The sequence below is a fragment of the Thermobia domestica genome, chromosome 13 (genome assembly GCF_964235325.1).
Source record: "Thermobia domestica chromosome 13, izTheDome1.hap1.1, whole genome shotgun sequence".
Taxonomy (NCBI): domain Eukaryota; kingdom Metazoa; phylum Arthropoda; class Insecta; order Zygentoma; family Lepismatidae; genus Thermobia; species Thermobia domestica.
Genome location: NC_137466.1, coordinates 61541224 through 61561324, shown reverse-complemented (window position 1 = coordinate 61561324; position 20101 = coordinate 61541224). Strand labels below are relative to the sequence as shown.

The 20101-nt window shown below is 36.6% G+C and overlaps 1 protein-coding gene across 1 annotated transcript in view; it reads left to right on the top strand.

Moving 5' to 3' along the window:
* Nucleotides 1–18342, top strand: part of MED16 (mediator complex subunit 16) — an 80192-nt gene extending 61850 nt beyond the window's left edge. The window contains exons 14-16 of the mRNA XM_081735791.1: nucleotides 10141–10250; nucleotides 12188–12333; nucleotides 17810–18342. Coding sequence (XP_081591917.1) covers nucleotides 10141–10250; nucleotides 12188–12333; nucleotides 17810–17930 — 377 coding nt within the window. The 3' untranslated portion in view covers nucleotides 17931–18342. The remainder of the gene's footprint in view (nucleotides 1–10140; nucleotides 10251–12187; nucleotides 12334–17809) is intronic.
* The last annotated feature ends 1759 nt before the right edge of the window (nucleotides 18343–20101 follow it).

Sequence of the window (20101 nt, the reverse complement as noted above, 5' to 3'; positions counted from 1 at the left end):
TCCAGCCTCGCTGACGAAACCGATCACTGCATGAGGAATAGTACAGTATTCCTCTGAAAACCATAATTATATGCTTCTATTCCACAGCTGTTCTTCAGGCTAACGATGGCCCACATCAATCAGGTAAGTTGCATTTTCTTCAGCAATTCCCATTATTTTGATAACTATCTGCATAACGGTTCATCTCCATATTATATGAGAAAATCGAAGAAATGATCCGATTATCCTTACAACACACCCCTATAGGTGCAAAATCAATGAAAGTTAAGTGAAAAATTGCGAGACTGAACTCGATGAGAATCGAACCGGATTTTCGGATTATTGTGCTGCTGTACTAACGACTACACAACCTAGCATCAACCTTAAGAATGAAAACTGTGTGTGGCTCTTCGATGTAGCGTAGTGGTTAGCGTACCTACTTGGAAAACGGGCGATTAGATTCAATTCGGTAAGACCTCTTATGATTTAAAACACATGTTAAGCTCTAGATCCGTGTCTTATATAGCCCCGTACTTAAAGGAACGATAAATCCCAGATCAGCCAATTCTCCACATACACTCTGAGTTTTCTTTAAATTCGCATTCATATAGATATATAGTGTGAAGAAGGTCAGGCGTTTTTTCTTGTTTTTCATATAAAGTAATTTTTTTTTTTTTTTTTTTTACAAAAAGAAAATGTAATAATTTGAATTTTTTTTAAAAAAGTGGCCTCAATGTACACGACGTAGAGGAGTTTGGTTTTTCTCAGTGTACAAAACATGAAAATTAAAGTTCGAATTTTTGCATTTTCCTTCTCCCTTCCCCACTCTAAAATTTCAGTAAAATGAATTTGCATCCTGAGTATTATACTAACCCTCTAAACACAGCAGCACTGCGGGTAATATACCAAGAAAGGATGGTGTTCATAATTACTCTCGTAGAAATACACGAGAAACCATTTTTTGATTCTCTGTATCTTGAGATTAACTGAATGGATCATGTTCATCAACGAACTCGATTCCTAATTTTCGACCCTCTGCTTCCTGGCTAAATTTGATGACGATCCATCATATAGTTCTTGAGATGTCTCTCATACAGAGTAAATGTATAAAGGAGTTTTTGATAAACGAAACTTCATAAAAAAAAGGTCCATAGTTGCAGGGTAAAAAAAAAATGTCGTAAGTACAAATTCTTAGACTCATTAAACATTGATATCTACAGGGTGAGGCAGAAGTCTAGTACTACCTTTTTATTTTTGAAACGGCTTGAGGAAATATGACGGAATTTTGGATGTCAGTAATTGAGGTGAGGTGCAACAGACGGTGCCGTTTGGAATCATGGCGGCCATCTTAGATCCGCCGTTTTAAATTCAGGTCCAACATTTCAAATGGGAAGGGGAACATGCAACACATGATTTTAGGCTAGAATTTCATCAGAAATACGAATCTAAAGTTATTTGTCACCTAACTTTAATCAGTAATGAAATTTTGGGAAGTAAACATTGCATATGGGGTCTTCCCCATGTTACACATAATGCAAGACGTTTTTTCCAGCCCTGATGACACGTGATAATTCCCGTGTCACAGAGTTACAAGAGTGCCTGATTCGTTGTTCGAGATGTCAGAGAGCAGTGACTTTTTCTTGATAAACAAGTACTTTGAGATGGACCCACAAATAAAAGTCTAAGGGTGACAGGTAGGTATTGCTGCAGTTGGAGTTTGTATGGATGCGACTTGCCCCACACAGAGTATCAATCTCCGACTTACACCTGAAAGTGCAGCTAATCGTCTGGTACTATGTTTGGGGTTTTTCACCAAGGATGCCATTATTGTTGCGTCATTCGTTACAGACCTCTGGCATCCATTGCGTTGTTTGTCGTGTACAGATCCAGAAACTTGAAATTTCTGCAAAATACGCGACACAATGGTATGTGCAGTATTGTTCCTCTTTGGATGCTTGCCATTCAAGTCATCAGCGATGCCTCTGGCACTGCGTTTTCCACTGATGAGAACAATTTCAGTCCTTTCTTGGCGGGTGAGAGCTATGTTACATCACATGAAAAGACAAAATCGAAACCCCATTACATGATTGAATGTAATTTTGCATTTTATTACTGATTAAAGTTAGATGAAAAATAACTTCAGATTCGTATTTCTGGTGAAAGTTTATCCTAAAATCATATATCGCATGCTCCTCTTCCCATTTGAAATATTGGGCCTGAATGGCGATTTTAAGATAGCCGCCATGATGCCAAATGGCACCATCTATTGCACCCCAACCAGTGGCGGCGATTGGACGTTAAAAGTGGGGGGGGGCAAGACTTGGCATAAGGCTGTATAACTAATAGGATACTATCTTTTTTGTTAAAATACCATATATCATATTTCATATTTTATTAAGTAAATTGACAAGACCAACACAAGTAGGTACTAGCCCTTTGTACTCTTAAACAGAGATTTGATTCCTTGCTCATGAACATCTTAAAATTCAAAGCGGCTGATTAATATATTGAATCCTTGTAAGAAGTGAAAATATGCTGAAATTGTTGTGTTGCAATAGGTTAATTTTTGGGTTATTTTTTGTGGCAATTAAAACGCAATTTCTGCAGCTTTCTTAACTTCACGGGAGGATAACCAGCACGTACTCACGCAACGGCGAATATTATATGGCACCATTTTTTTCGATGAACCAGTAATACCCACAAAAACTTTACATTTCCAAATGAAACTATATACATAAATGGGTTATATCAAAAAAGTGGGGGGCAACTGCCCTCCTAATCGCCGCCCATGACCCCCAACCCCAATTACCCACATCCAAAGTTTAATCTTTCCTCTAGCCATTTCAAAAATAAAAGAGTAATGCTAGACTTTTGCCTCGCCCTGTATTGTAGAAGTAGATTATTGAAAAAATCAACCGATCGGCATGATCAAAGCAGTCGAAGGCAATGGCTTCCACCTTTTTTTCTTTCTTTTTTTTCTTTTAGCTGACGACACGTTTTACTGAACCCCTACGACATCGCGACATACCTGTTTGGTATTCGTATTAATTATTAATAAAATAAATTATAATAGCGTAAGACTATAAGTATCTATATAGTACTAAGCGAGGGGCACGGTAGTTCAGTGGTAGATCGCTTATCTCTGGTTCGTGGGGTCTTTGGTTCGATCCCCGGCCAAGTAAGTTTGTGGTGGACAAAACCGTGTCCGTGAGTTTTCTCGAGGTACTCCCCGTTTCCTTCCATATTCTCATTCCACCAATTATTCCATAATCATTCGCTTGCCTTAATCATCTGTCTCCCTTAGCCTAAAGGACTTGATCGTTGGACGTTAAATCAAAAAAGTTCATTTCGTTTCATATACAAAGTACCGTATTGACTCTATGTAGTACTGATCGTTGTTGCTGCCATTGGAAGCGTTCACTAGTATAGTCTCTCAAATTAATTTTAACTAGTTAGTAAATGCTTTATGATTTTTAAATTCTAAAGTTTTGCGACACATTTTATGGGACTGCACGACGTAACAGTATGTCGCGACACACCGGTTGGGAAGCACTGTTCTAAGGTGTCAGGCTAGTGATTGCAAGACTTTACTGTTTCGGGTTTGAATCCCACTCAGGAGATGAATTTTGTATGTCTTCACGATTCATTATCATCATTCATATAATCGTTTTCTTTAGCCTAAAAGACTTAATTGTGGGACGTAAAATCCAGAAATACAATACAATAATTTAAAAATTCTTTAAATGTATGCGATTTCCACAAATTTCGTTGGGATGGGAGAGGAAGAACCCACTTGAGAAGCGTGATTGCATCATTGGTTTAAGTGCACAGTTACAGGTGGACATAGTTGAATGGTTAAAATTCTATGGTCTACTTCTGTAATGAGGAGAGTCCGACTAGGATCCCGTGGTTGGACATCCTTAAAAAAAAAAATAATTTACTAGCTTTTAGACACAGGCGAAAAGTTATTTTGCTCTGAAACTTTAACAGGGGAAAGAAAGACTTGAAGGAAATTGATTGGAGCCATGTTTGTAAGATACCATCCTGGTATTCGTGCTGTGGAATCACTGACCTGCGTAGGTTTTGTTTCCTTCGAGCTGAGTAGTAGGATATTATCTTTAAAACAAGGACTTGTTTACCTTCCAGTTCTAAAGTTGAGTTGATTTTGAGTGTAACGTCCCTTTCAGCAGCGAGTCTGTATGAGACAAGACCTACTGATTAACGTGGAATCCGAACCACATGAGCTCCCGCCGGGGTCTCCCACGCCATAGGCGCGTACACTAACCGCTTAGCCACGAAGGAGTTCTTCCAGTTCTTCAAAACTGGTTAGGAATTTCAGATACTGGTTTCATGCTTCGGCCTTTTATTGAAACCGGTTTCGTTTTTTCAGAGACCGGATGATGATGATTTGGAGTTTAACGTCACGTTCAGCAGCGAGGCTATATGAGACGTGGATCTACTGATTAACGTGGAATCCGAACTACATGAGCTCCCGCTAGGAATCGAACCCGGGTCTCCCACGCCAAAGGCGCGTACGCTAACCGCTTAGCCATGAAGGAGCTTTTCAGAAACCGGTTCTAAAGTTTGCCGATATCGATTTCGTGGTTCGATCTTTTACCGAAACCGGTTTCGAGTTTTCTTCAAAAACCGGTTCGGATTTTCATCGATACTGGTTTCACAGTTCGGCCTTTTACAAAAACCGGTTCGGATTCTCATTGATACCTGTTTCATTTTTCTCCAATTATTTTGTGTTTTTCACTGAATGCAGTGCGATTTTTTTCCTAAGCCCGCATTATTTTTTATTGTAGTAATTATCATTAAAAAAAATGGCCACCGGAAACCATGGCATGGGAGACCCGGGTTCAGTTCCCGGCGGAAGCTCATGTGGTTCGGCTTCTGCATTAAGCTGTAGATTCATGTTTCATATAGCTAAAAGGAACGCTAAACTTAAACTGAAAAACAACTGAAACCGGTGAAAACCGAAAAACCGGTTTTTTTTTGTGCCCAAACTAATATACTCATGTGTTCAGTTTAATAATTTTATAGTGTTCATTAATTGTATTAATTTCAAACAGCTGTTACCATAGATTGTGTATCAATGATTTCCTTGTCGTCTTGTATGCGTTGAGCGGGAAGTACACAGGATATTGCTATCTCTACTTTGTGATAGTGTTTCCTGTTTGATGATGTAATGTCTCATTTTTCCTTATTAGTTGGAATGAAGCTGTTACTTAAGAGCTAAACATTAGAAAAATGTCAGCGAAAAACGCAACAGATTTGTATAAGAGAAGATTAACTGCATTTCTAGTGCTATCGTTTGCTATCCCTTTACTGTGTGGTATATTCTTCCCCGTGTATTGGTTTGTGATATGTCCTAAAATTTGGACCTCTATTTATCATTATGAGTACAAGTCGGATGATTTGTGGCCACAGTATTGGTTTTACTTTTACTGGATGGTAGTCTTGATTATGTGGGCAGTTTCTCTGAGTGGATTGTTTTACTTTTGGAGAAAACGAAGAATGGTTTCTTATCCATCGACAGAAACATCGTGTCAAGAAAAGTACACTCGACATCAGGAATCACCGTTAGAAAATCGCACTCCAAGACCACACAAACTTTACTGGCCTCAGTATGAGACTAAACCTGAGTTCGTGCAACCGCCTTTTGTGTCCAGGAAAAGTGTACAGTCCTATGAGGAAGACGATATTAGTACAAAATTAGGTGTTGCAAATCGTGGATACATATGTGATAAAGGTCGGTCTGTATCGATGAAACGTACTGTTATTAATTTTCATGAAATTCCAATGCAAGATAGTGTACACAGAGTGACGAAGAAGAAAACAAAAGTGTCGTTTAGTGATTCCTTAGAACACAATCCAAGCGATACGTTTGAATGTTCGGAAGAGAAATTACCCAATTGTTTCGATGAGAATGATACGACAGCTAATAGTGTACGAGGTATGCTTGAAAATTCTTCAAAAGAGCCAAGTAAGGACACTAATAATGAACATTCCTCTTTGACCAGAGAGGATTCTTTCAAAGGTTTGCCACGTATGAAGTCATTTGATAAATATCTTCATTTAGTAGAAGTTGATATTCCTGATAGCCCTCAGACGCCGCCTGTCATTGATAATTTCAAAATCGACTTAGATATGAAGTTTGTGTATGATACTTCTGCCAGTGTGAAAGCAGTTTCTGAAACCAGTGTGAAGCCAATTGACCAAGCGAAAAGCCATGTGGAAAGTAATAATGACTGTAATAATACTAGGATAGCACCCAGTGATGAAATTGTGAATAGTTCTGAACAAGTGGAAGATAGTGCGGAATCAAGTGAAATGTGTTCCAGTGAACGAATGCGGACATTTCAGTTAAACGATGAAATTCAACAGGGGGCGAGTAACAAACATTGTTCGGACAAACATAGTACACTAGAAGTAATTAATGAGTAATTAGAAGTAATTAAAACATAGTACTAGAAATAGAACTATTACTCTTAATTCAAAAAATGGAAAATGTATATAGAGCAACAGAACCTGATTGTATATAAATGTGAAACAGTTTTTTTTTTTAATAAGGAAATAATAAATTTTGACATTGCTGTACTAAATGCAGTGCGCGCGCGCGCGTATGTAGAAGTATATATGAAATTCTAGATAACTTTGTGCATACAATTACGTTATCTTTCTGTAATTTCCAGTGAAAATATAAATTTATCTTAATGTCGTCTCTATTGCTTTCGGACGTAAAAATGCAAAAGTACTAAAGATATACATAAGACGTCAGAATTACGCGATCAATTGCGCTGATTAGCAATTTGCTCCCAATTTAAAGTGAATTATATTTTCATTTTAAACTGTTAGTGCCTTTGGTCATAATTTCATGAATCAAAGTCTTTATTTTTGTGAACAATTACTATTAGAAAACTGAAATCTACTTTAAAATATTTGTGAGGCTGCTTTGATACATGTTAGAATGATGTAAACGTTTAAAAAAATGATTATTTTCGTGCTTGTGACCGTAAATGCATACAAAAGAAATGGGGTAGAATTAGAATTGTTTTCAAATGAATGTATGTCTTCGTATTGGCAGTGCCTAACAACAGATAGTTTAACAAATAACAAAATCTAACGTCGTACTCTTTATCATTGTGATAATTTGTGGACTGCGAATAAAATAATTTGTTGCTGCGCAGTAGTAGAATCTATTATTTTAAAGTTTCCTTTAAAGAATCACATTGTGAATTATGCGTAGTAGCATATATTTATGATTGCTTATTTATGTTAATTACATATTTTCGAATAAAAAGAAATGTGCGTCCAACTAAAGATGAATTTTTAGACTGTGGGTCCTTGTTTCGTTATTCTTACTGGAAGAGCATGGCGTAAAATGGTAAGTCAATAATCTTTATTTGTAGTGGATGTTTTAAAATTCTCAGCACTAATATTCAGTTAATATTGATGAAAAGCACCGTCTAATAGAATTATCTGTACTTTCAAGCACTGGCGACTCCTGAGGGAAGTCACATCGGTAAAAATTACAATTTAATTGTTACAGGCTAGAAGAAGAAAACTTATTTAGTGTTCTAATTCTTGAATACGTTTTCTTTCCTTAGCGTGTAGCGATTTACGAATGTAACTTCCGATGTGACAGGCAGCAACTACTTTCAATATAGTGGCCATTGTTGATAGTTACTTCTTCAAATTAATTATGACGTCGTCATTTAGATAGTGAGCTGTTAAACAATAAAAATACCTCGAAGTCACTTTCTGTGTTAATCAATAGTATTTTGAATTATAATAAAAATGTGTTGCAATCTAACAGCAATAGAAAATGTGTGTGTATGTGTGTGTGTGTGTTCCAGAGGGAAAAGGGCAGATTTTGCACACGGTTCCTCATATCAAAACAAGAAGAAAATGTAGTCTGCACTTCCCCAAGAGAGTTAGTTACGGAGCAGGACGAACAAAGTTGCATCAGCTAAATATACTATCTCGAATTTGGAATTCTCTGCAAAATGTTAAGATAATATTTGTTTTAGTTTCATGTAAAAATTAGATGTGCAGTTGTGCAGTATTTGTCGGGTTTCTCATATATAACACTTTAAAGGATTTCCACGAATCTGGACTAGTGTTCGTACACAAGAAAGTGATTGTTGTAGTGAGTCAAAAATGGTGCCCTATATTGGAGATGTTCCACTGGAGACCTAGGTAGCTAGGATAGAAAACACCTCATAGAGCACGGTATAGAGATGTGCGTTATCCTTGATGTGTGTATATAAAGACAATAGAAAAATTGGCGACGTTACTGTGTATTATGACGAATGTGTAACTTATTGCCTGCTGTACTGAAATGGCAGTTGTGAGTTTTGTGTGACAAATGCTAACACATGCTGGATTTTCCGCTCCCCTGCACATTCATGTATATCCACACAGCAGTCACTGTGGCCTAGACAAAAACTAATCTCATCCCCGAATAACAGTACGTTTGCCTCGCCAGTGTAGTTTCTTGGAGGGTAGCAGGTGGAATCATGCGAGAGAAAGACGGGAACGTAGGCCAGTATACTGCCCTCCTAAGCGAAAAGGCCTTATCTCCATTTCACATACTTTCGAGGAAATAAGCAAAACGCGTTTTGGCTTAGGCTGTACGTTCAAATTTGTTGTATTTCAGTAAAACTTTATTAAATATATTTTCACGATTTAAAATTTGTGGTAATACAGTTAAAATATTTTTGCTTATGAATTGCCACTTGTCTTTTTGCTTACTTTCACTTACAGTTTTGAACATAAGGTAAACACTCATGACCCTACATATTGGTCAAACCACGTCAATTGAACTTTAGATAGATGCAGAATTGTACTGCGAACATTCCCATATCAGTATCTTGATTTTCGAAAATGCGGAGTTAAGGTCTTTTCGCTTAGGACGGCAGTATAGGGTAATTGATTGTTTTGTGTTCGTGCGCATTACGGTGGCTCTAGTTATATTGGCGGTTGCCATCCTGTTATTAATTCGGCCCCAAAAAACTACCCCTTTGTAAAGGCGGTTCTCGTTGCGTTATGGAAGCACTGGTGGAGTGAAGGTGTGTGAATTGTGGAAGTCATCTGCCTCTCATCATGTGTACACCACCGATGGACTGCTGACACGTCATGACTCAAGTGAGCGGCAGTTCTGTGAAACGACTGTATGCTTACACTCGAAGACATTTTAATTGCATGACAGGTGTTTACACTCGTTGTGTTCTTCGAGACATAAATAAAATCATATCATCCTATCACCCACGTGACATGTATCTTGTTTTAATTTCTTGTTACAGCATATAACATTGTCTTGTTACAAGACAAAATTTGTCAAGGATCTGTCTGCGATCCTTTAAATCTCGAGCGGCCCTCCAGAGGTCCGTGGACCACAATTGGGAAACACAGCTCTTGTGACTTTCTATTCCCGGCATTAACATATACACACTTTCTGTTCTCTCTCTCTTTCAAATTACAATAAGGAATAAATGAAGCATACCTGTATTCCACCAAGAGACTTTAAGTAGACAGGAAGAAGGTTGAAGTAGTATTGAGAAAATACAAGTAACCTACGTTGAACATGATCGGGATATGCTCCGGGGAGTGTTTCGAGTTGTGGGGAAGAATTCCCCCTCCCATTCTACACCCTAAAATAATTTTCTGTCGTTACCAGTTACAAAGTATAGCATCAGTCTTGGAACTTAGTTGTCAAATCTTATATGATCGTTATCGCGATCGTGTTAAAGCTAGTAACTCAGAAATTACATCTACGGCTTTGCTATCCGGTAGGTCATGTGTTTGATTGATTACATTTCAAGTATGAAGTCGTAGAAAGTGACATGGTAACACAAGAGCTTGTAAATTGTGAAGAATCGAATTGCAAATCTTTTTGGATTCTAGCTTATTGTTACACTGTATTTCATTATATTTTGAATTTTCTACTTATGGTCCATTGTTCCTTAACAATATACAATATTAATTGCACTTTTTCTGTTACTTAGGAATATTGGCATAAATAAACACGGGATATATATGTACTTTAATTTCAAGACAATCAAACAACATATAGTGAAAAATATGGCATAACTATCGAATGTTATGTATATATACTCACTGATGCAATTAAAATTAACAATGTTTCTATTTCAGATGACTGCTGCTTATTACCAAGTCAAGTGATGATACCTCAATTGAATTCAGCTACTCCATATACAGCTGTAGCATCTCCTACGCTTTTCTTCCAGACACTTCCTGTGCAGGTAGGATTCAGTCGTTATAATTGTAATATTTATGTTAATTCATTTACAATAAAAATCTTATTTAACTTGTGATGAGCATCTTTCTTGTTGTTTGCGTATTTAAATTTTAAATTACCAACCAACAAATCATTCAATAAAGGAGCATGACTTTGTATAGATGATTGTCTTTAAACCAATAGGAAAGGGGTATTAAGAAAGAAATCTGATGAAACCAACAGTCTATCAATGAACTTGAATAAATTAAATTTAGATGCCATTCTCTTTGAGTTTTTTTTTTTTTCTGGCACGTTCTTTTTCTACGCCTACGCTATATGAGACGTGGATGTAGAGTTTAAGGTGGAGTCCGAATCATCGTAATGTGATCAATGCTTTCCCACATTACCAAAGTTAAGGCACATAAAGATGGAATCTTTTTGTAGTATATGAACCAGCTGTTACTTTGCAAAAGTTCCTTTCTTTTTGTGACAAGTGTCCACTCTGTTACCTTAAACCATTGCAGTAGAACTCGACAGTCGACGTTTTCCACCTAATCGAAGATATTCTTAATACATAGTTCTTAATATCATCTGTAAGATTGTGTTGATATGCGGTTGGCCTAGGTACTTGTTTTTCCTCAGATGGTTATGACCTTCAAAACATCAGAATTCGACCCATGATTATTTCCTTAGTTTTGCGAATGGTGCCTTTATTGTTCTGTTCTAACTTGGCACAAACTTTTAGTGATGATAACAACAGAACCAAGACAAAATTTGTAAGCTCGTTTCTTGGGTTTTGTTGCTTTAAATATAAATTAACAAAGATTGTGTGTGGCATTTGAAACAATTATACTAAATTCAAATAACTACTTTGTATAAGTTCAGTGAAATTAGACGTGTTTCGGAAAGGAAAGTGAGAATATACAGGGTGTTTCAGAACAACACCGACAACGTTTGGGAAATGATTCCTGACACCAAGATAGGACAAAAAGTATAGACCAACTTGGTGCACAAATGGTTCCTTTCGGAGTTATAGGTTGCCGAAAACATGAAAAAATGAACTTTAAAGGTTCATAGCTCCAATACTATGGGACCTACCGTAGTCGGGTCAAGACTTTATTTAGGAACTAGTATGTGCCCTAAATACTATGAATCATGGAGGTTACAAATGCAATTAAAAGATTTGGCTTTTGGTATACTTCGTTAGTTATGAAGAGAAACTTTCAGCTAAGTCGGAGGGTAGCCACTTCTTATTCTTGAATCACTGATTTTGTTTCTTTTCTTCAAATCCTTGCAGTATCTTGTATTATAATTTCATAGTTTCGTGATAAAGAAGTGACAATCATGCCAGTAAGGAAAAGTGTCACACTTCGATAAATTTCTAATTGTTCTTTTTTTTTTTAATACTAATTTGAGAATGCTAAATCCAGTGGAACTACATTCGTTCATGGGATCAGAGAAAAATATCCTCACAGTTAGGATATTTAAAGTACCGCTTATGTCAATAGTAAAAATGTCCACACTTAGTTACATTTTTATTCCATTTTTTAATACTAATTTGGAAACACTGAATCCAATGGAACTAGTTTTAAAGATATGTGTCCATGAGGTTCCTAGAAAACTTACCTCAAATGTGAGATCTTATAAATATTCCGACTTTGAGGTAAATTTTCTTGTGATCCGTGGACGAATATGTTTAAAAATAGTTTTATTGGATTCAGCGTCCTTAAATTTGTATAAAAAGTGCAATTAGAGCTTGAACACTTTCTACTAGTGGCTTGATAGTTTGTTCTTTGTTAATATTGTCGACACTGTGATACGAAGACAAGTGTGGAATGAGAAAAAGTACTTTAGAGAATTTAGTCATGCTGATTCTTAGTTTTGAACTTTACTTCGATGTTTCATTGTTGTTCTTTTAATGTTTGTGTATTAACTTTTTTTTTTTTTAATACGTTTTTATAGCTGGAATATGGAGTAGAGCCAGACTGTTTGCATTTTGTACCTGATTTGAGTCCAGTAGAAGGAGCAATGCAGACTGAACAAGTGGTGGATACAGTGAGACATATCTTTCTAGGAAAGCAGCCATTGCTTGTTAAGCAATGTTCACGGTAAGTAGATTTTTTTTTAGCCTGTTCTATTAACACATCTAACATACAGACTAACAAACTATTGAATTCAACTTTATTTAGATGTAACATTGTGCCGCTTCGTTTTTCTGTCCATTCGTTTAGTTGAAATGTATGGTTATTTTATGTTGTACCACATAGTAACACTTATGTCTTAGGGTTGTAACTATTTTTTATTAAATGGTAAAGGGATTTTTATTATTACTACGTAATGAAAATCAAATATGCATAAGTATTCAGTGTATACGAAGAATAGCTTTGCGTTAATATTAAAGTCAGGCAAAAATTTGTTCCCTCGTTTAATTTTAATTCTTTGTTATTTCAAGTAACTTCAAACCAACGGTTCCTTCTTGAACCTACCTTTCAGCTAGTGGTAACGAATACCTCTTCATTTCATTCTGATACTTCAATCGGGTGAGAATTACTACAATACACCAGTAAGCGGTCGATCACTCTGGCGTCATTTATACTCACTCACTTTTGCTTTCAAGTTATAATACCAGAATTAAGAACATCGGTGATTGTTCCAGTGCACTCAATCTATCAAAGGAGGAGTTGTGATAAAACTCGTCTCACTTGAGCTGATGTATTTACAATATTTCCCTTTCTATCTACCTTATAATATCGGAAAGACAAGAGTGAACCACATTGTAATGAACTTTTCTGCCTAGCACAGCTTATTTAACTGCATTTGTAAAGTAACCGTTACACTCTGAAACAGTCTATACAGTGCTATACATTTTTTCCAGCAAGGAACGGTATAGGGATTGAGATTTAAAAAGAAAGAAATAAAACTTTTGCTTGTTTCACCTACTCTGAAAAACAGAGAACAACATTGCAGAAAAATGTACACAAAATATTTTATGTATGCTTATAATCTTCAATCGTTACAATATTATACCGGTATTCTGAATATCACTTTTACTTCACATAAGAAGTTATGACTTATTTAATCAAAGAAGACATTTTCGGCTGCTTTATCGAATGACTGATACACTTCTAAAAAGTTTGTGAGTGGAATTTGTGAATTTTACGCGTACGCTCGTTTGTGACAATAAATGACGATATAACTCATTTGAAAAGATGTTGATACGTTGTTTGTACACATCTGCAAGCACGATTTAGTGTAGCAAATATAGTAGTGGAGCGCAACAACTCGCATTAGAAATAATGTTTTATGATAGCTGCCGCTTGGAATAATTCTGCTTGAAAAGGTGATACTATGTAAGAAACTTACGTGTATTTGTAACACGAGAGCTTCATATCTAAATAACAATCAACATATAACAATAAATCGTATATTGTTTTATTTTCCCTAGCAACACGTGTGTTCAGTTAGGCTTATTTGTGTTCGAACCTATTATTACACGATTATTTTTTAAGAATTTTATGCCTACTTTATGCCTAAATTTTTTACTTTTACAACTATGCTATACGCTACAGAGAATTTATATCACAACAGATAGTATTAAAATAATATTTAAATCATCGAAATGTGAAACAGTGTACTAAGGAAGAGCATTTTAGAAGATCGAATCAAACTGCTTAAACAAACTACTATTACACGATTTAATTGTAAACGTTTTATTTAAATACAATTAGTATGTATATTTAATTATGATTATCAATGTGCATAATATCTAAGTTTGTAAGAAATGATGTGTTGAAGTGTTATAGAGAAATGTGAATGTTGTTTTCTCAACTAGGCTATTATTGAAACTCGGATATGAATAACTTAAGAGAGTACTTCCAGGTAACCAAAAAAGTTCTTGTCGCTTTTCACGTTCCATTAAACATGCACTCACAGAAAGAAAACGAAATGACATGTGCCTACCAAGCAATCGGGAGTTAGTCTGAGCACGGTTCTTCAGTAATACAGGCATATTGCCCACTTACAGCAATCATAGCTCGTCCAGTGTCGAAGAGAAATGGAGATATCGAAGCAGCTTGTTCACCTGTATTTATTGTATGACTTTAAAGTGAACCTGTCAGGTGCGGCATATGCCAGGCATTTGAGCAAAATACCATGAACGAACGCACCGTCAGGTATTGGTTCCAGAAATTCCGTTGAAGAGATATGATTCTTTCGAATGAATCTCGCAGTGAACGACCTCATGTGTTGGATGATAAGGGCCTGAAAACAGCCATCGAGGACGACAGTGATCTAACGTGTGATGAACTTGCAGAAAAGTTCCGTGTTTCCGCTGATACAGTCACCTGTATGAGATAGGGAAATCATACAAGTTAAGCAAGTGGGTACTGTACATATTGTCTGCAGCCAACAAGAATAACGAGTGACAGCCTGTTTGTCCTTGCTCACTCGACACCTGAACACAACCATCTTTGATCGCTTGCTCACCGGTGACGAAAAGTGGGTCCTCTATGACATTCCCTAGTGTACCAGAGATTAGTTGTCGCCCGTGACCCTTTCCTCACGCCTCAAGACCCCCTTTACACCCACGGAAGGTTTTGCTCTCTGAATGGTGGAATTGTCGGCAAGTGGTGCATTACGAGCTCCTTCCATACGGTCAAAGACCATCACTGCTAACCTCTATTTTCAGCAGTTGGAAAGAATGCACCGTGCATTGCGACAGGAGCCGGTATTTGTGAATCGCAAGAGTGTGCTGTTCCTGCACGACAATGCTAAGCCACATGTGGCAAAGAGGATCCGGGAGACACTTCAGAATCTTGGCTGGGAGACACTGCCATGCACCATATCCACCGGACTTTTCGCCAACAGATTATTACCTGTTTCATTCCCTCAACAACCGCCTCCGTGGGAGATCCTTCACATATGAGGGAGAACTACGGAACACACTCACGGACTTCTTTACATCCACGACCGCCTAATTTTATCACCAGAGTAGTGTGCAGTTGCAGGAACGGTGGCAAAAGGTGTTAGATGCTGATGGAGATTACATCGAAAGCTAAAGGTACGTACTGTCTACTGTATTGCTCTTTGTTTATCGTCCTCTAGAACGGCAAGAACTTTTTTGGTTACCTTGCAATTACTTTTATACAATATATATTGAAAACATTTACTGTTAGTGGTGGAACAAACAAAATGTCTACTCTTCGACTCAACCTGTATTTGTATGTCTGTCTGTTCCACAATAACACTCGAAAAATTTATCTGATTTTATGAAACTTCGCATATGCCTTCCTCCGACCTTCAGAAATAGGCCTATTGTTTGCTGTTAAATTCCATCAAAAATTAAAGGTTAAAAGGGGTAAAACTCTTCTCATGTTACAAAGTTTGCATATTCACATAATGTGATAGCAAAACAATTTTCTGTATTACCTACGTAGAACATACTCATTTTGGTATAACAATGCAATATACTGTATTTGATAGAATACAATATAATTTTTGCTGTAGGGCTTCCCAATCATTTCCAGTGTGTGCGGTTGAAATCGATCAAGGGTAACTGAGCAAAAGTGGGAATAGTTTCCTCCAACTTTACAGTTTCTTCATGTAAATATTACGATAAAAACGTAATATTCATCGATAACTTGTATCAAAATGAATCAGTTTTCTTGTAATATCTATAAAAATGTTAGAAAAATTCGCGAAGACGACAGTATCGAGCCAACAAAGAAATAACGCAGGAATCCTGTTAATATGTCATACAGTACATCTATAGGCCTGGTTGTTGCAGGTTTAGCATGCGTTCCTTTAACAGAAATTATCAATAAACATACAATGAAATGTCTCTCAAAAATACATTTTATTTTTAAGTTCTTCTTTAATATTGCAAAAGCTACTGAACCTCCGCGGCCCCTCTAGTTTTAAATAAACAACTAAATAATTGCTACAGATGAAATGACTAGAGTTTGCTAAGGTAGCCATATTAAAGTTGAACATCTTGCCATAAATGAATGGCTTGGGTGAACATAGTGGTATGTCATATTTTCTAACTTTCGAGTACACTGGGAAAGAAGGTTCACCATTCCCATACAATTTAATGCAATGACATACGAAACAAGCTTACCCTGCCATCTACAGGTACATTTCCGAAATTAAACTACCTACATATTGTTCTGTAGGGTTCGATCACAACCCATTCCATCTGATAACTCTGTTTCAGCGGAAGTGATGCTTATTATTATGTTCGCCCTAGCCGCTTAAATATGAAGTGATACTTATGCATTGCATCAGTATCTTTTTCATTGGTGCTGACTTTATAGCAGTTGTCACAAGTACGATACGTAATTGCGCTGCTGCCATTGGTCTAGAGGTAAGTTTGAGTGGAAGTTACCAAGACAGTATACTAACCAGATATTTTTGCTTATCATGTATATCTTCGAAAACTTAATTTTAATCTTTCATCATTGTCGATTGGTGTACTTGGATTCTGCGACGTCATAATCAGTCTGATGAATGATCCAGGTCCATTCTGGAATAGATCTTGAAATAGAAAAAAGAAAAGGAAGAAAGAAAATCATATCGATTGAGATGCGGCGAGGAATTCAACTGTAGCAATTGCTAGGAGTCCAATCACATATTGTACTTGTGAGAACTGCTATAGCAGTCGTACCAATGAAAGGATGCTGTTACAATGCATAAGTATTGCTTTTTACAGTGTAAAATATGAAGGATTTTTATGTCAAGATGTTAAACTTGAATGTGGCTACGTTAGCGTCTAATGTCATTTCGTTTGTAGCAATTATTTAGTTGTTTGTTTAGAAACTAAGTACAACCTTCAAGACAAGTTTGTGCTGGAATGCAGTGGCGGCATTAGCGGGTAGGCCAGGTAGGCACGGTAGAAAAATATATAAACGCTAAAAGATACAATAAAGAGTAAATATATTTTCCACTATTTATATTAATGGTAGATAATTATTTAACAAATAGCATCAACAGCTACTGTAAATGACAATAAAGAGTAAATATATTTTCCACTATTTATATTAATGGTAGATAGTTATTTAACAAATAGCATCAACAGCTACTGTAAATGTAATTTCCTACTGTCATTAATCAATCACCTGTCTATATGTATCCATAAGCTAGGGAGCGGGCCTACCCAAAATTAAAATCCTAAAGCTGCCCCCTGCTGGAATCACTTAATATTTAACAACAATCGGAATGAAACCGCACAGTTTCATATTTATGGGCACTATCTGGCACTCACCTGACTAAACTGAGAGGCACCTGGAACTTAGTAAGGATGACTGACGCTGGTGTTTGAACAAATAACTACTCTCGATTGCGAAACAACAATGCTTACTACTATAGCCTACTCCCCCTTGTTTTATGATATAAACTATTGTGTTCGGATATAGTAAAACATTCTTTTTTTAAATATGTAATTTAGCCGGGAAAGTTTTTAGCGTTCTCTAATAATTCCAAGCAACGGAGCTACCATATTTCAGAGCAGCAGTGACTGTAAAAGTTTTGAAGTGAGTTTGTAATTGTTAATAGTATGCTTTATCTGACCTTTCCTTGTTCTTTCAGTTGTGGTGGGATGGCTCAAGTTCATAGCATTCCTCGCTCAGCTGCTATTCGTGCATGGGACCAGCGATGGGCCAGAGCTTGTCGATGTGGAGGCCATTGGAGAATTACGAAAGGCCAATAGGTTTTGTGTTAATGTTCAAGTATATGAATTGGGGACCAGTAGATCTTTACAAGAATCCCTCAAGTCTAATGTAAAAAGTGAAACTTCGAATGGTATGGACATGAGATAAAAGGGATTACATGTATTTTTCATGTAAATATTTTGTGCTGCTGAAGATTGTATTTCATTTTTGTTGTTATTGTAGGTGTCTGGTATTGATCAACCTACGCACTGTAAACCTGATTTATATCGGTAAATGAAACATTTTTAGTAGGCAATTTTAAAGATATTGTGTATTAAGAAGTTTCATTTACAATTGTGATAATTGAAATGAGTTTATACATGATGTTGTTGTCATGTTTTCAAGTGCTTTTTATTATTTATGACAGACTTCATAAAGAAATGAAATTTTAATAAATATCTGAAAATGTAATTTTACTTGTATTATTTAAAGAAAACCTTTGAGTTTTCGACTTTTTTAAAAGAATAAAAGTAACATTTGAAGATTACCTTTTGCTGTAAGTTCACCAGCTCGTTTAGTTTGTTTTTTTTATTAATACTTCTAAATAACAAATGAGTTTAAATCAACAGAAAAATTTAAAGATATACAAAAAGAACTCTAAACATATATTAGGGCCATTCAACCAAAAATCATCCAGTTTTCCCAAAATAGGTTGCATGACCATTTTTAAAAATTCTGATACTTTACATACATATTCGTATGTGTTTCTTTTCTAGTAGACAACAGTATGATTTTAAATATTTGATTCCTTTCCACGGCGGCTATATTTTTAATGTGATGTGTGCCAAATTGTGGAAAAATCAATATTTATGGGAAGCCCAATATCTCACAAAGCTAAAGGGCTCGGCTGCTGACCTCAGAATCGAGCCCAACTTTACCTTCTCTATAGCTGTAAAGCCTGCAGGTAGGCATCTCTTGGAGTGCAGTCATAAAATAGTATTGTAAAGTAGGGAGTGTTTCATTGAGGGTGCAATAAACGCAAAGCTAAACAGGGTCCACAAATTTGTATGCATGTATCAACGAGCATGGCAGATGAAAGGAAGAAAAAAATATATTAAAAAAAATATTTGGGCAAGGAATTGAAATTTGATTAGACATGATCCCAAGTAGGCATACAAGAAAATGGAGAAATATGAGTTTGAGGTGAACGCTGACCATCATCATCATACTAACAGATACACAAACCTCACAGCGATGTCGTATGCCTGCAATACGGGCGTTGATGAGGTCAGCTGGAAGACGTTCTCATCTCTGTCGAAAACCAGTATGGGGCTATGAAATTGTTCATGAAGCCTGCTGTCGAGCTGTAATTTGTCTTCCCAATGAATCCTGCTCATGTTCGATAAGGTTTAAGACCGAATCCGAGTGCCGGCCATTCCTTGCGTTGGATATCTTTCCCCTGAAGACATTCTTCCACCAGGTTCGTTCGATGATATCATGCTTTAACATCCATCGATCATTTTCCCACATCATTACCCCTATATCCCTCTCTGTGATATATAATTTATAGCAAGTCTCTTGTTCTTTCAACCCCCCTGCATCGCGAATCAATCTCTAAACTGAATTGCTATTCATGTTCATTTGAGTTGCATTATTGGTCCCTGGTTCAGTATCTATGTTCCTCGTTCACCGTTAGTGGGCCTGGTGTTGCGTAGGGGCAAGCGAGCAATATAGTTGCCGATCAAACCTCTGTGCATGGGAAGATGGAATCTTTTAATCTTATTGGCCGACATAGTTATGACATTAAGAATCTTTGCCTGATTCATTGAATTGAGAAAAATGTCTCATACCGTAACAAAGAGGACCAATCGTGCTATCTGCAGACACAGGCAGTCGTAACATAGAGTTGAATTGTAATGTATGCTGTTTGTTCACGGTCAAAGGAAGCTTGAACAAGACTCCTGTTCAGGACAGTTTGATAAAAATGTCAGGACTGACGTCATGTTTGTCTTGATGAATTCGTTTCGTTAAAAAGATTTCTAAACAATTCAATTCAAGAGCATTCAATAGCCAGTCAGCGCTCGAGTTGATTGCAAGAAAATACAAAACAACTATGTTGGCGTCGTGGGACAGAGCAACAGTTGTTAAGTTCAAAGTAAGTAAATAAAAGGAAAGCAAAATAGAAAACACGAAATAAAAGTGCAGACCTCTTGATGTAAACAAGATTGAA